Here is a 14,413-nt window from a genome sequence, read left to right on the forward strand (position 1 = left end):
CATCTATTCATAAAAAGACCATTGAAATGAAAGCCCTTTAATAACTTAGAATAGATTGTCTATTTTTTGAAGAATGGTCCAAAGTTTTGTTTCATAGTGTTGGATTACAAAATTATACATCAAGACTAAGTGATGTTAGGATATGACTTCCAAACAAACAAAAGAATAGTTTTTTCTAGGTAGAACCTAATTATCTTATTTGTATTGAATTACATGTGAAAATGACCAATTTATATTTTCATCATGTGCAAAATGATACTTAAGCTTATGTGGAAACAAAACCAAGTGCACAAGAGGACTTTATATCCTTTGTGGCAAGAATTATCATTTAGCATTTTTTAATGCAAGAATTATGTAAAAATCATAAATGCATTTCTTGATGCAAGAATTATGTAAAAATCACAAATGCATTTCTTTAGATGGCAAATAATGCACGGAGCTTTTAGATTGCATGCACTTAAAGTTGGAGAAGCTAATATAACCACCCACACCCACTACAAACAAAAGGGGCAACATTGTAAAGCTTATGAGTTCGACTATTATCAATTATCCACATACAGATGAACAATTTATGCCTTTTTAGTTCAAGGGCAACCCATACAATGAGAGTCCTTCAAATATATGGGCATAATGGGCTACTTGTACAAATGCATGCTAGCAACCCATACAATGAGAGTCATTCAAATACATGGGCATAATGGGCTACTTGTACAAATGCATGCTAGCCCTGAGGTGGGGTGGAGAGCTATAATGTCTTTGAAAACAAATGCAAACAAGAGGACTTTTGGTATTGAAATCTCAAGAAACATTTTTTTGATGCCCTAAACGTACCGTTGGAGTAGAGGTGTGGGAATGTGGCATTTTTAAATCCATGTGGTATGACTGGGAGAAAATCCAAAAGCACTTCTTCACTAGCTTCTTGGGGATCAAAAACTAATAGAGGAGGTACCATGCCCTTTGAGATATTTGGCATGGCGAGGATAACACAATACATGACCATAGTCATTGAGATGTTGCATAACCACTTCCCACACACAGCTTGAAAATTCCCGAAAAGATGCACAAAGGTAACTCCTACAATCCGATTGATACGAGAAAATGGTTCCGTCGTTCAAAGGCAAATATCTTAGTGACTGATCTAACAACGAATTCACAAGCTACCCACCAAATTCCTTCCAAAGAACCATCATAGCACCCTCTAAACCTTACCTCCTAGTGATATATAAAATGATCAACCCAGAGGACAGCAGCGCCCATCCGCCCTGACTCTCACAAACTAGGCAATGAGATTAGACAGTGGAAAATAGTCTCATCAGCAACTGACTGCATATGCATATGTCGTGACTTTGGATCATTACTAGACAAAGCACCACGCTCTTCTTAATTGCTAGATTCCAACAACTATTCCAATCACACCTCAATTGAGGCGTTCCTCTCGCAACTAGGACAAACAACAATGCCAACGGCTTTCATTGTGGAGGTTCTCAATAGACGAGACTACCTTGTTAATGCCAACACATTGGACCGTATAGCATCCCCTTAGCATGGATGATGGGAGTATATACAGCAACAATTGGGAAACTTCACAACTTGCATCTCAATACTAGATGAGTTCCACATCTACCCATGCGTCCGTTAGATTTCACCGTTCATGGTCATTCATATTGCTCATTCTGCTTCCATAAGCCATATTTGGCCTCCATGGGCGTTAATATAATAATCATCATCATCCTCATCATCTAGACAAAGACTAATTATAAAGGCAGACCAAAAGTGGGCTGTTTTGCAAGGTTCTAGTAAACATTTCTACTTGTATTGTTGGGCAAAACACATTTTATAGAGAGAAGAAGAAGAAGAAGAAGAACATGAAAACATTTCTACTTCTTCTTCTTCTTAGAGAGAGAGAGAGAGAGAGAGAGAGAGAGAGATGACCTACTAATGCATAAATCCCCTCAATGAGGCGTTAAAGGTCCTCTGCAAAATCCAAACATTGTTTCTCATGTGAACATGAAAACATGCAGAAGGCAATATACTTGTTCAAATACATGCTTTCAAAGATGTACTGCACCTGAAACACGAGGGTTAAACTCAAACCTAGGGCCAAATCCACTTGCCCCCAACTGAGTAAAAAATGGATACACAATAGGGTTGCAGAACTGCCTAATTGCAGACTTCGTATGATAAATTAGTACATTTGCTGATCTTAGTTTCTTGATACCCCTCCATGTTACAAGGAACACTGAGTAAGGAGACAGACTTCAGTTTGAAGGCCTCATATAACCTATTCTCACAAAATAGTTATACCGACAGCACTTAATTGTCGAATCAGTGGCAAAAATTTTGAGGTACAACTTCTTGCACTCTCCTTTCAAATCTCACATCGAGACCAGGGTCCTTCCTGAAAATTGGCACAGAGAGAGATGATGAGAAAAGAATCAAAGAATAAGAGCTAGGGATGCCAATTACAAAATCTGCCCCGACAGTCCAATATTGTCAGCACAAGCACTACTGAAGCTCCTTCCCAAACCCTTTCATGACACATTACCACAACTGCTGAGATCCCTTGGATTGGACAAAGATATGTAATGCTCCTATTGGATTTGACTGTTTACATATCCATCATGTCAAATCTGTTAACGTATCCATCATGTCAAATCTGTTGAGTGTGAGTCTTGCAGCTGTCCGCTTGATGACCTTGGAAGATGTGGCACAAAACCTCTACCCCCAAACACAGGGCGCATATACGAATCGTCAAATTTTCGCCAGAAATGATGCACTGTTGAAGAAGTTGGAGCTCTCAGCAACATTCGGAGACTGCTGCCTCTGTCCACCGTGTTGGGCTGTAAGCATTCACCATCCTCCAGAAGAGGAACCTGAAAATCTGGATTAAATGTGGCGTCTTTTGGAGTTGCAGGTTCTGAATCATCACTGAGATGTAGGGGTAGTAACCACCGCAACAAAGGCTTTGTCAACAACCCAAAAACCTGTGCAAAAAGAATAAATCAGCCTCCATATCAGCACTTCCAAATTCTAAAACAAAATCCAGATGACTCTAGCATTTACAAACATAGTTTTCTTTTTAAACTGAGAAAATCTCTCTATTGATTGAAAGGCAACATGGCCAGGCCAATTTTCTCAATAAGAGAACGAAAAAGCACTGGGGACAGAGCTCCATGAATAATGGACCACTATCAAAGCCACAGTTGGAACAGATAAGGTCTTCTTGCCTATGAGACCATGAATCTGAAATCGTCATGGGAGTACACCCCCTGTTGGGGGGAACTGGAGGTATCTACTATCACACCTCAAAGAAAGAACTACTGATGAAGCTAGAACTGTAGGAAAGAAACCCATGTGTCGAGGAGTTCCTGTCGTGTCCTATATCATGTCTTGAGCATAATTAACCTGAGCTTTGCATGGGCCTGACTAGGATCCCATCTGGAGTCACGGTGGCTCTGAAATATGTCTGTCATCTACTGCTGATGTCCTTTGCTCCTCTCTGTAAGATGTACCTGTGGGTTGTGTAAGCCATCTTAACGCCAGGATGCTGCAATAATGGAGCCTCGTATGGGACGGTGCTCGCTCGGCCTATCTTGCTGACCTGGTGTGCCTCAAAATCAAGGTCTCGAACTCGACGTCTCCCATCCATCTCTTCTCATGAGAAGAACTCGTTTGTGATCTCTTACTGTCAGGGGCCATGTGTCTCATGAGTCTAGACTTAAGTTGGGTGACCTCATGTACAAAGAATGTGGCACATCCCTGGTTTGTGTAGTCAATGACTCCGCTCATGTCCCATGTATCCATGGGAGGAAAGACAGTGGTATCTCCTTCGAATGTCGTAATACCGGGGGCAGACATCACATCCGTACACGCCCCTTAGTCTCAACCTCATGTGTATCACAAAGGGTGCAGAGCCTCAGCTCTTTGTTTTGCAGTGTTCTTGAATCGTGTGACCTGCCTCGATCTGCGATCTATGAGATCAGGTCTTGAGCTGGCCCATGGGGGGATCCGTACTACACAGGTTTGATGGATCTGTAAGCATCCAAGAGTCTAAATGAATCCATCCTCACTTAGGTGTTGGTCCCACGTGGCTGCACAGGAGATATCTGCTGCCGGAGTGGTACTTGTGTACCAGGGTGGTTCGCTTACATGAATCCGGACTTGGAGGAGTAAGAGCTCAGGATTGAAAGACCAATGAGCAAGGATGACTCTGACTTGTTCCAAAGGGCTTCTCCATGGGAGCTAATGGAGCATCCACATCGACGTGTGGAGATTGGCCCACGATAGGTTGGTGAGAGGGGGTGTTGGAGTTTGGAAGGTCACCTCCCCATCTTTGAGCCCCAAATGAGGAGAGCATGGGGGAGGGGCCCCGACCATGGGCAAAACATGTGACCAGGACCAGCAGCATGGGATGCACTGATAAGAGCAGGACTGGACTTGCAAAGGAGGCTGCAGGCAGTAGCTACAGACTGCACACCACACAAGGAGCATCTGGGGAAGTCAAGAGCAGGTCGGAATGTAAGAGAGAGCTCACCTGGTCAACAGCAGAGCCTGGATCAAATGCAGCAGTACGGCAGTCTGTACAGGCTGTCACAGGGTGATGCACTGCAGCACAATGGTGAGGCTGGAGCATACAGCGAAACAGCAGAGACGAGGCAGGCTGCAGGCGGAAAGGAGCCAGGTGTGCGCAGGGCCTATTCATAGGATGGAGGGGCAGAGCAATGCAACAGATTGGTCGGTCGAGTCTGTGGGCTGGTCGGCCAGTTCCAGGGGCTTAGTTCCCTATAAAAGGGCCCCCAAGGGTGTTAGAAGGTCACTGCCCCACTTGTGAGCCACCGATTTGAGGGGACAAGGGGGCAGGAGACCATAGGGGGTAGGGGAGGTGAAAAGGCAGAAGACCTACCTGTCAGGGAGCCCGCGCTGCAGAGTGAAGATGGCGCGACATCCTAGGTGCTCTTGGACCTGCGCACGGGCAGAGTTGACAGCTGCAACAGCAGCCCATAAGCAGGGCTTATGGGCCCTTAAATAGGCCTCGCCTAAGCTGGCCTGACGAGCCAGCAAAGGCCGACCAATCAGGTCGGTTGGTGGGCTGGCAGGTCGGTGCCTTGGGCAGGGAGCTGACTCCCTAGTTGGCCAAAATAAGGGGGCCTAGCCCCTCCTATGAAAAGCCCCCCCTTCCCCCCTCATTCCTCATCACCTGCACTTACAGCCTTGCACACAGGCAAGCGCACAGGGAGAGGAAGAGGCTCAGCATCATTGACAGCACTCGGGCTGTTTGTACACACTCACCCTTGAGTTTTTGTTGCCCACGATTGTGGAGGAATATATCTGAGTTTTGTCCTATCTCTCTTTCAGTTTTTCTGAGTGTTATATGAGCTAGAGAGGAAGTGAGGTGTGAGTGATTCTATCCTCTATTTCCAACATGGTATCAAAGCTAGGTTCACAGCTCTAGATCGGAGTGTTGGGGTAAAGGCACTGGCCACCCTTGTAACAGTTTTCGTCTAGTACTACTAAGTACACTAAGTACACATTGTACTTAGGTACTTAGTGGCCCTAGTCTTATCCACAGATATATATACTAGTGTGTGTACTTGGGGAGGTACCACTTATTGTTTTATCCCCACCCACTGGTGTGTGACTACGGTGAGTGTCTCCTTCACTCCCTACTCCAAATCTCTCTCCCTCTCAATCTCTCAACTGGTATCAGAGCCAACGGGCTCTCTCTCTCCCTCCTCTCCCTAGCCTACCCCTTCCGTACGGACCGATCCGTACGGCCGTACGTCGTCCGTACAACCGTACGGACGGATCGCGAAGGCGCGGCTGCAAGGGCGCAGGCAAGGCGCGGCTGCAACGGCGCAGGCAAGGGCTGCAAGGCGCGAGGCAAGGGCTGCAAGGCGCGGGCGCGGGCGAGCTAAGCTGCAGAAGCAGCACGAGGCATAGGCGAAGGCGCCGTCGAGCTCCAACTGGGCGCGGTCGAGCTCCAGTTCCCCCCCTTCTCTCTCGAAATCTGGTACAGCACTGCTGTACTTGACTTTCACGTACAGCCAACAGTCAGGGTACCACAGATCGAGGCACATTTCTTTTCTGTTTATCTGTTTTCACGGGAAAACATTGTCTTTCGCCACTGGCATTTGAGCCAAGGTGTTCTACTTGGGGCAGGGCTTACACTCGCACTGAGGCATTATGCCGCAAACAGTGTTGAGACAGGTCTTATCACTTGGCCAGTGATTGTACACAGTGGTGGCACTGAGAGTATGCATTGGACAGATCTGTACTTGATACTTGCAGTGTATGCTTTGTTGGATGCAACTCAATGGATTTGCAGTCAAACACCTTGTGTGAGCAGTAGCAGTTGATGCCATTTACTGTGTCAATGCACGGAATGTGCTGCCAATTCAAGGGGCTTTTGATGCTATTATGCTTGTGACAAATGCTTTAGCTTGTTGCTGAAAGTACAATCACATTTGGTACAGATTTGGTCGATTTTGACCAAGTTTGACTTTAGTCAAATTTGGGGCTTTTGTAGCCTGACCGGCAATTTGTCAAGTGGGAGCACTCTACATGCATCAGGCTAACTATGCTTTGAAAGTGCAAATTTGACTTACAGTGTTTGGTCAAAGGTCAATCTTTTCAAATTGGAGGTCACATCCCTGATTTTCTTCATGCATTCAAAGGGCTTTTGAGCCACCTTACTTCCAAACTGCAAATTCAGTTGGGGGGGAAGTTTATGAAGCATATGGAGGTCTAAAATCAGGGATTTTCATCAAAAATCAGAGATTTACAGTTCCTTTTTTTTTGACAGTCCGGGACTGTCAAACATCAGGTTTGGCTATCAACAAAAGTCAAAAATACTGCTGTTTTCTATTATATCAGTTCTGGGATTTTTCTGGAGCGATTTGACGCAGCCGTACCGCACTTTCGCCAGCGAAAAACAAAGGAACAGTTTGCTGTACTGTTTCTGCAGCAAGTGGGAGAAAAATATTCAGTTGGTTTTGTGCCACTGAAACAGTACCAAATTCACTTTTGATCGTACTTCCGCTGCGGGGGAATTTTCTTGGAGTGACTAGTGCTTAATTGCACGACTACAGGGAGTCAAACTCTACTTTCTTTACCATGAGTTCCGGCAGCGACGTGTCGTCCTTGTTTCAGATAAAGAAGCTTGAAGGAGCTAAAAATTACGACATATGGAGGACACAATGCTACAATGTGCTGATGCAGAAGGACCAGTACAAGCCTATAAAGGAGAAGGGTGTTAGGCCCCCCAACGTTACTGATGAGCAGTGGGAGAAGATGGACGGCTTGGCCAGGTCGACCATTATGCTTACAGTTGTTGATTCACTGGTTGTAGGCATCAGGGATGAACCTACTGCGTGGAAGATGTGGCAACGTCTTGAGGATACTTATGCCAAGAAAAGTGCCACGGGAAAAGCTTACTGGCTAAAAAAGCTTGTTGGTCTTCAAATGAAGGAGGGGACAGCTATGTCCACTCATATTATTGAGTTTAACAGCATATTCAGCCAGGTGATCAACAAGGGGTTGAAGCTTGATGATGAGCTGAAAGCTACACTCATCCTATGTTCTCTACCTGAGTCATGGGACACATTCAGGACTTCTACCAGCAACTCAAAAGCCATTCTGTTATTTGCAGATGTGGAGAGTGCTCTTCTACAGGAAGAGATGAACAGAAAGAACAATGCTATTGGGAAGTCAAATGCTTTGAATGCACGCAGCAGGTCCAAAACACGTGGAAAAGACAAAGAAAGAGAGAGGAGCAAGTCCCGCTCTAAGAGTGATCTTGTATGCAACTATTGTGGCAAGAAGGGACATATTGAGAAAAAGTGTTTTCAAAAGAAGAATGACCAGAGAGCCAAAGAAGGCAAGGCTCAAGGCAAGTCTAAGGGCAAAGAAAAAGAGGAGCTGAATGTTACTTATGTTAGTGACAGTGACAGTGGACATGAGATATGTTTCACCTCTTCACTGGAGGCTCATACACTTCATGCTGGTGATGGATCAGATATGTTTTCCTGGATTATAGATTCAAGTGCTTCCTTTCATGTGACATCCTACAGAAATCTGTTTGTCAGATATGCAGGAGGGCAAAAGGGAGTTGTCTTTCTTGGTGATAACCATGCATGTTCTATCATTGGCATAGGTGATGTCAAGCTTGTTCTTGAAAATGGCCAGCAGTTAATGCTCAAAGGGGTCAGACATGTTCCTGAGGTGAAGAAAAACTTGATTTCCACAGGGTTGTTGGATGACGATGGTTATCATACCACCTTTGGCAGTCAGAAATGGAAAATCAGCAAAGGGGCAATGGCTATTGCCAGGGGTCCTAAGGTTGATACTTTGTACTCACTTCATGCTGGACATTGTCCGCATTCTGATGTAAATGCCACCGAGCTGCCAAAGATTTCATTGTGGCATAGCCGGCTTGGCCATATGAGTATTAAGGGAATGGAGCAATTGGCTCATTTTGGTTACTTGCCGAGTCTAAAATATTCAGATTTAAAGAAATGTGAATTTTGTCTCTACGGTCGTCAAGTACAAATACCTCATAAGAGAAGGTCAGATCAAAAATTACAGCTCTTGGAGCTAGTACATACAGATGTGTGTGAGATGCCTACACTCTCTTTAGGAGGTTCAAAGTACATACTGTCATTCATAGATGACGCCACCCGCAAAGTGTGGGTTTACACTCTCAGAAAGAAGAGTGATACGTTCAAGGCTTTCACTAAGTTTGTTGCACTGGTCGAAAATGAGACAGCCAAAAAACTGAAAGCCTTACGATCTGACAATGGTGGAGAGTATTTGTCCAAAGAATTTCAAGAATTCTGTAAGGCAAAGGGTATTCAAAGGGTGTTGTCTGCACCATATGATCCTCCACAGAATGGTACAGCTGAAAAAATGTTCAGGACCATTCAAGAGAAAGTCAGATCCATGTTGTCACATGCTGCATTGCCCCACACATTTTGGGCTGAAGCTGTAAAGACAGTTGTGCACCTTATTAACAGGTCACCAAACAAGAGACTATGTGGCGGTGTGCCTGAACAGGCATGGACGGGTAAGCCTCTGTCTTACAAACACCTACGGGTCTTTGGTTGTGTCGCGTATGTGCATGTACGCAGGGAGGACAGAACTAAACTGGATCCAAAGTCTCTTAAATGCATATTCCTAGGTTACGGTGACAAAGGTGAGATGGGCTACAGGATTTGGGATCCCAAGAACAGAAAACTTATACGCAGCAATGATGTCGTGTTTGATGAAACCATCATGTTCAAGGAACCTGTTGTACAGCAGGGACCTTTAAAAGTAACTATTGATGATGACAGGCATCATGGGCAACATGAACAGGCTGTAAATCAGCCACAACAGCAGCATAACCAGCCATTAAATGATGCTGCAGCAGGTCCTAATGGACAGCCAGGTATGGCAGAAGACATCCCAATGGATGAAGCACAGTTAGGTGATCTTCCTGACATGCAAATGCAGCCAGGAGACATGGGACAGCCACCTTATCTGGGTGATGAACAGGCTGGACAGCCAGCTCAAGACGATGGTCATTGGGTTAGAAGGTCAACTAGACCGACGCGGCAGCCAGAAAGATTTGTTCCAGGCATTGATTATTTGATGCTCACTGATTGTGGAGAGCCTTCATGCTACAGAGAGGCTAGGCAGAGGGCAGACAAGGTTCAATGGGATCTTGCTATGAAGGCTGAAATGGACAGCCTTCACAAGAATGGCAATTGGGAATTGGTATCCTTGCCTACTGGTAAGAAGGTACTGCCATGCAAATGGGTTTATCGACTTAAGGTCACACCTGGTGAAAAGCCAAGGCATAAAGCCAGACTGGTTGCCAAGGGGTTCAAGCAGGAATATGGTGTTGACTTTGACGAGATATTCTCTCCTGTTGTTAAGATGACAACACTCAGAACTGTATTAGCATTGGTTGCACATGCAGATATGGACTTGGTCCAAATGGATGTCAAGACAGCATTTCTTCATGGTGATTTACATGAGGAAATTTTTATGCAGCAGCCAGAGGGTTTTACAGTGAAGGGCAAAGAGAAGCTTGTATGCAAACTAAAGAAAAGTCTTTATGGTCTAAAGCAGGCACCCAAGGAATGGTATCATAAGTTTGATACATTCATGCGAACCCAGGGTTACAGGAGAAGTGACATTGATCACTGCTTGTATACCAAGAAAGCTTCAGATGGCAGTTTACTTATCCTCATTTTGTATGTGGATGACATGTTAATTGCTGGAAAATCTCATAATGAGATGAATGCCTTGAAAAAGAGATTGCACCAGACCTTTGATATGAAAGATCTTGGTGATGCCAACCATATATTGGGTATGCGGATACTTCGGGATAGGGAAAAGCGGTTGCTATACTTGTCTCAGAAGGAATATATTGGCAAGGTCTTGCAGAGATTTCACATGGAGGGGGGGAAGAGTATTGGTACTCCATTGCCTCCTTATGTGAAAATCAGTGCTTTGGACAGCCCTCAGACAGATGCTGAAAAAGCTGAGATGTCAAAGATTCCGTATGCATCAGCATGTGGCAGTCTCATGTATGCTATGGTTGCAACCAGGCCCGATATTGCGTTTGCAGTGGGAGTGGTTAGCAGATACATGGCTAAACCTGGCAAAAAGCATTGGAATGCAGTAAAAGGTGTCATGAGATACCTGAAGGGTACACAGGACTTGTGTATATGTTTCGGCAGTCAAGATGCAAAAGTGCAAGGTTATACAGACTCTGATTATGCCGGTCACCCTGATACCCGGAAGTCTACTACCGGATACGTTTTCACTTTCACTGGAGGTGCAGTGTCGTGGGTATCTAGAATGCAGCAATGCGTCGCATTGTCTACTACAGAAGCTGAATATATTGCAGCCACTGAGGCGTGCAAGGAAGCTATATGGCTATCTCGGCTAGTGGCAGATTTGGGCTACTCTAGTGATACTCCATTGTTGCATTGTGACAGTCAGAGTGCCATACAGTTGGCACGAAATCCTGTTTTTCATGCAAAGACGAAGCACATCGACGTGAAGTATCATTTTATCAGGGAGGTGCTTGAGAACAAGCAACTTCAGCTTGTGAAAGTTCACACTGATGACAATCCAGCAGATCTGTTGACCAAAGGATTGGCTGCTGAGCGGTTTGCACACTGCAGACGGCTTATGGGTATAGGATAAGCAAACCAATTGGTCTTGTACATGATGATGTATATTGCTGTTTTTTCTTTACTCTCTCTTATGGGCACACTGCCTTTAAGTGGGAGGTTGTTGGGGTAAAGGCACTGGCCACCCTTGTAACAGTTTTCGTCTAGTACTACTAAGTACACTAAGTACACATTGTACTTAGGTACTTAGTGGCCCTAGTCTTATCCATAGATATATATACTAGTGTGTGTACTTGGGGAGGTACCACTTATTGTTTTATCCCCACCCACTGGTGTGTGACTACGGTGAGTGTGTCTCCTTCTCCCTACTCCAAATCTCTCTCCCTCTCAATCTCTCACGGAGTACCTCTGCTAGAAGGCGACTCCAATTGACATTCAGGTTTGCTGCATGGTCAAGTTCTCCGCTGTATATTCAGTTTACTGTTCTTTATTACAGCAAGGATGGAGGAAAAGGATTCTATTGTTGTCTCTTCAGCCCCTTCTCTTCCTTCCTCCTCCAAATTCTTTCTCATTTACAATCCCGAACTTCGGAGAGTCAGGGAAGCTAGACGGGTCGAACTACCCGATCTAGAAAATGAAGATCCGGAGCCATCTTGTGGCTGGGAAGTTGTGGAAGCTAACGACAGGGATGGAGGCAAAACCCGGAGACTTGTTGGACAACACGGGGAAGATTCTCATTCTAGTGGATGGTGAAGAGCTTGATAATTGGGAACACAAAGATGCCCACTCCCTAGCATTAATCATTGGGACCACGGCGGACTCTATTCTTCCGCACATCCAGGTAGCCGAGACGTCTGTAGAGACGTGGGCTATCCTGAAGGATTTGTATGAAATGGACAATACATCTTGGATTCTGATGCTCCAACACCAATTGTACAACCTAAACATGAATGAGGCAGACAATGTTCATGACCACCTGACAAAAGTCAAGATGGTGAGGGACCAACTCGCGGCAGTTGGTCAGAAGGTAGAGTCAAGTCAACTGGCATTGTTGACCTTACACAAGCTACCTAGAAGCTTTGAGAGTTTCGTGACTACGGTCACTGCAGGACAGAGGACCAAGCCTCTCATCTTCGAGGAGCTTGGGCCTTTACTATTGCAGGAAGAGGCTTGAAAAAAGCTGTTTATGCAATCGGACGAGAAGGCTCTCGTGGCAAGGGACAAGCCCGGCAAGGGTAAGTTCAAAGACTCCAAGAACAAAAACAAGACTGATGATGCAGAGAAAATGAGACAGATGAAGTGCTTCTACTGTGAGAAGCTTGGTCATTCTGCTAAAGAGTGCCGCAAGAAGAAGGCAGACCTCAAGAAGGAGTTCAAGTCCAAGGAGGAGCCAAAGACCGAATCGGAAAACGTCATGACTAGTGCTCTCTTCATCATCACTGAGTACTGCTCCGCTTATGCAGTCAGTGAGGGAGAGGAAGGTTGGCATGTGGACAGTGGAGCTTCAAAGCACATGTCCAACAAGAAGGAATGGTTCAAAACCATGGAAGGTACGCATCCCGATTTCAAGGTCACTGTTGGGCATAACCGATCATGCCCTGTGAAGGGTGTCGGTAGTATTTCGTTCATTACGACTGCAAGAAACGAGGCGTTGATTTCCGGTGTATTGTATGTACCGAATTTGTGCAAGAACCTATTGCTTGTCAGTCAGATGGACTAGCACAATATGTTGGTGTTATTCGACAACGGCAAGGTCACTATCACATCCAAGGCAAATGAACACCTAGGTGGTGGCTCGAGGTGTTGAGGAGCATGAGCTATATCGGCTCAACACTCTGTTGGTGCACGGGGACCATGGAAGATCTAGTTTATGGCACGAGCAGTTCGGTCACGTCAACTATGGCACTCTCTCCGAGATGCAGAAGACAAAGATGGTGGATGGACTTCCACCGATTGCAAGCAATGATCGTGTCTGCAAGGCTTGCGTGGAAGGCAAGCTACACAGGGACAAGTTCTCACAGGAGGCCTCATCATGGGCCAAGAAGCCGCTCAAGTTAGTTCACACCGACATCTGCGGCCCAATGTCGACAAATTCATTTACAAGTTTGCAGTATTCTCTCTTACTTGTTGATAATTTCAGTCGCATGACATGGGTATTCTGCCTAGCCAAGAAATCTCAGGCTTTCGAAAAATTCAAAGACTGGAAGGCCCAAGTAGAGAAGGAGAGCGGAGAGGTAATCAAAGCCTTCTGCACCAACAAAGGGGGAGAGTTCACTTCTACCGAGTTCAATGGATTCTGCAAGAAGCAAGGGATTAAGAGATAGCTCACGACAGCTCGCACATCTCAACAGAATGGAGTTGCTAAGAGGAAGCACAGGACCGTCGCAGAGACAAGGTTGACCATGTTGCAAGGGAGGAATCTCTCGAAAGCTTGCTGGGGTGAAGCCGTGAACATTGCCGTTCACATCCTCAACAGAACCAAGACCAAGGTTGTTGATGGCAAGACTCCATACGAAGCTTATCATGGTAAGAAGCTCATCAAATCTCATCTGAGGTTTTTTTGTTCTACAGCATTTGATGAGCGAACAAAGCTGGATCCCCATAGCCGAAGCTGTATCTTTGTGGGATATAGCGAAGAGTCCAAGGCCTGCTGCCTATTCGACACGGACAAGAAGAAGATCCTTATCAGCACGGATGTGATCTTTGAAGAGACCAAGCCACAGCCTGTCGGGGAGGTTCCAAAACTTCTAGCGTTACCCCCACCCAAAGTCACCATCCGCGAGGTGGAGCCGACTAAAGACCCCTAGGAGGAGGAGGAGGAGGAGGTGGAGCATGATGCCATTCCAGAGCCAGCTCCCAAGTCAACTTCATCCAAAGTACCTCCATCTGAGAAGAAGCTACCTCAATGGTATTTGAAGACGTTAGCAGACGCACAGGTCACGGACATACCCGAAAGTCGTTCCAGAGCGTGGCGGTCTCAAAGAAACATGAAGACTCCCTCCGTGAACTTCGCTTTGGTAGCTCAACTTGCGGAGTCCCATTTCTTTCAAGAAGCGAAGGATATACCAGAATGGCAGGAAGCCATGAAGGCAGAGATGGTTATTTTGAAAAATGACACCTGGGATTTAGTGCCAAAACCAACCGGGCGAAAGGTCATCGGGACTAAATGGGTGTACAAGCTTAAGTTCAAGTCAAATGGGAGCTTGGACAAGTACAAAGCAAGATTGGTGGTGAAAGGCTATGCACACAGTCAAAAGGACTTGACTTCGACGAGACCTTTGCCCCCACGC

At 45.6% G+C, this 14,413-nt stretch overlaps 1 protein-coding gene across 2 annotated transcripts in view; it reads right to left on the reverse strand.

The window, feature by feature from the left end:
* Positions 1–1,977: 1,977 nt before the first annotated feature.
* Positions 1,978–14,413, reverse strand: part of LOC147902330 (sodium/hydrogen exchanger 1-like) — a 95,647-nt gene continuing 83,211 nt past the window's right edge. Inside the window, exons 14-15 of one of the 2 annotated variants that reach the window (XR_015540867.1) lie at positions 2,546–2,984; positions 1,978–2,398 (exon numbers count right to left, since the gene is read on the reverse strand). Coding sequence is in view for 1 of the 2 variants with exons in the window: in XM_087373407.1 (XP_087229533.1) it covers positions 2,646–2,984 (339 nt within the window). In the remaining variant the exon portion in view is untranslated. Of the gene's footprint in view, positions 2,985–14,413 lie in introns of both variants that reach the window. The other variant, XM_087373407.1, reaches the window with a different exon arrangement.

The sequence above is a fragment of the Dipteris shenzhenensis genome, chromosome 4 (genome assembly GCF_047967505.1).
Source record: "Dipteris shenzhenensis isolate YYH24624 ecotype China chromosome 4, Dip_SZ_1.0, whole genome shotgun sequence".
Taxonomy (NCBI): Eukaryota; Viridiplantae; Streptophyta; class Polypodiopsida; order Gleicheniales; family Dipteridaceae; genus Dipteris; species Dipteris shenzhenensis.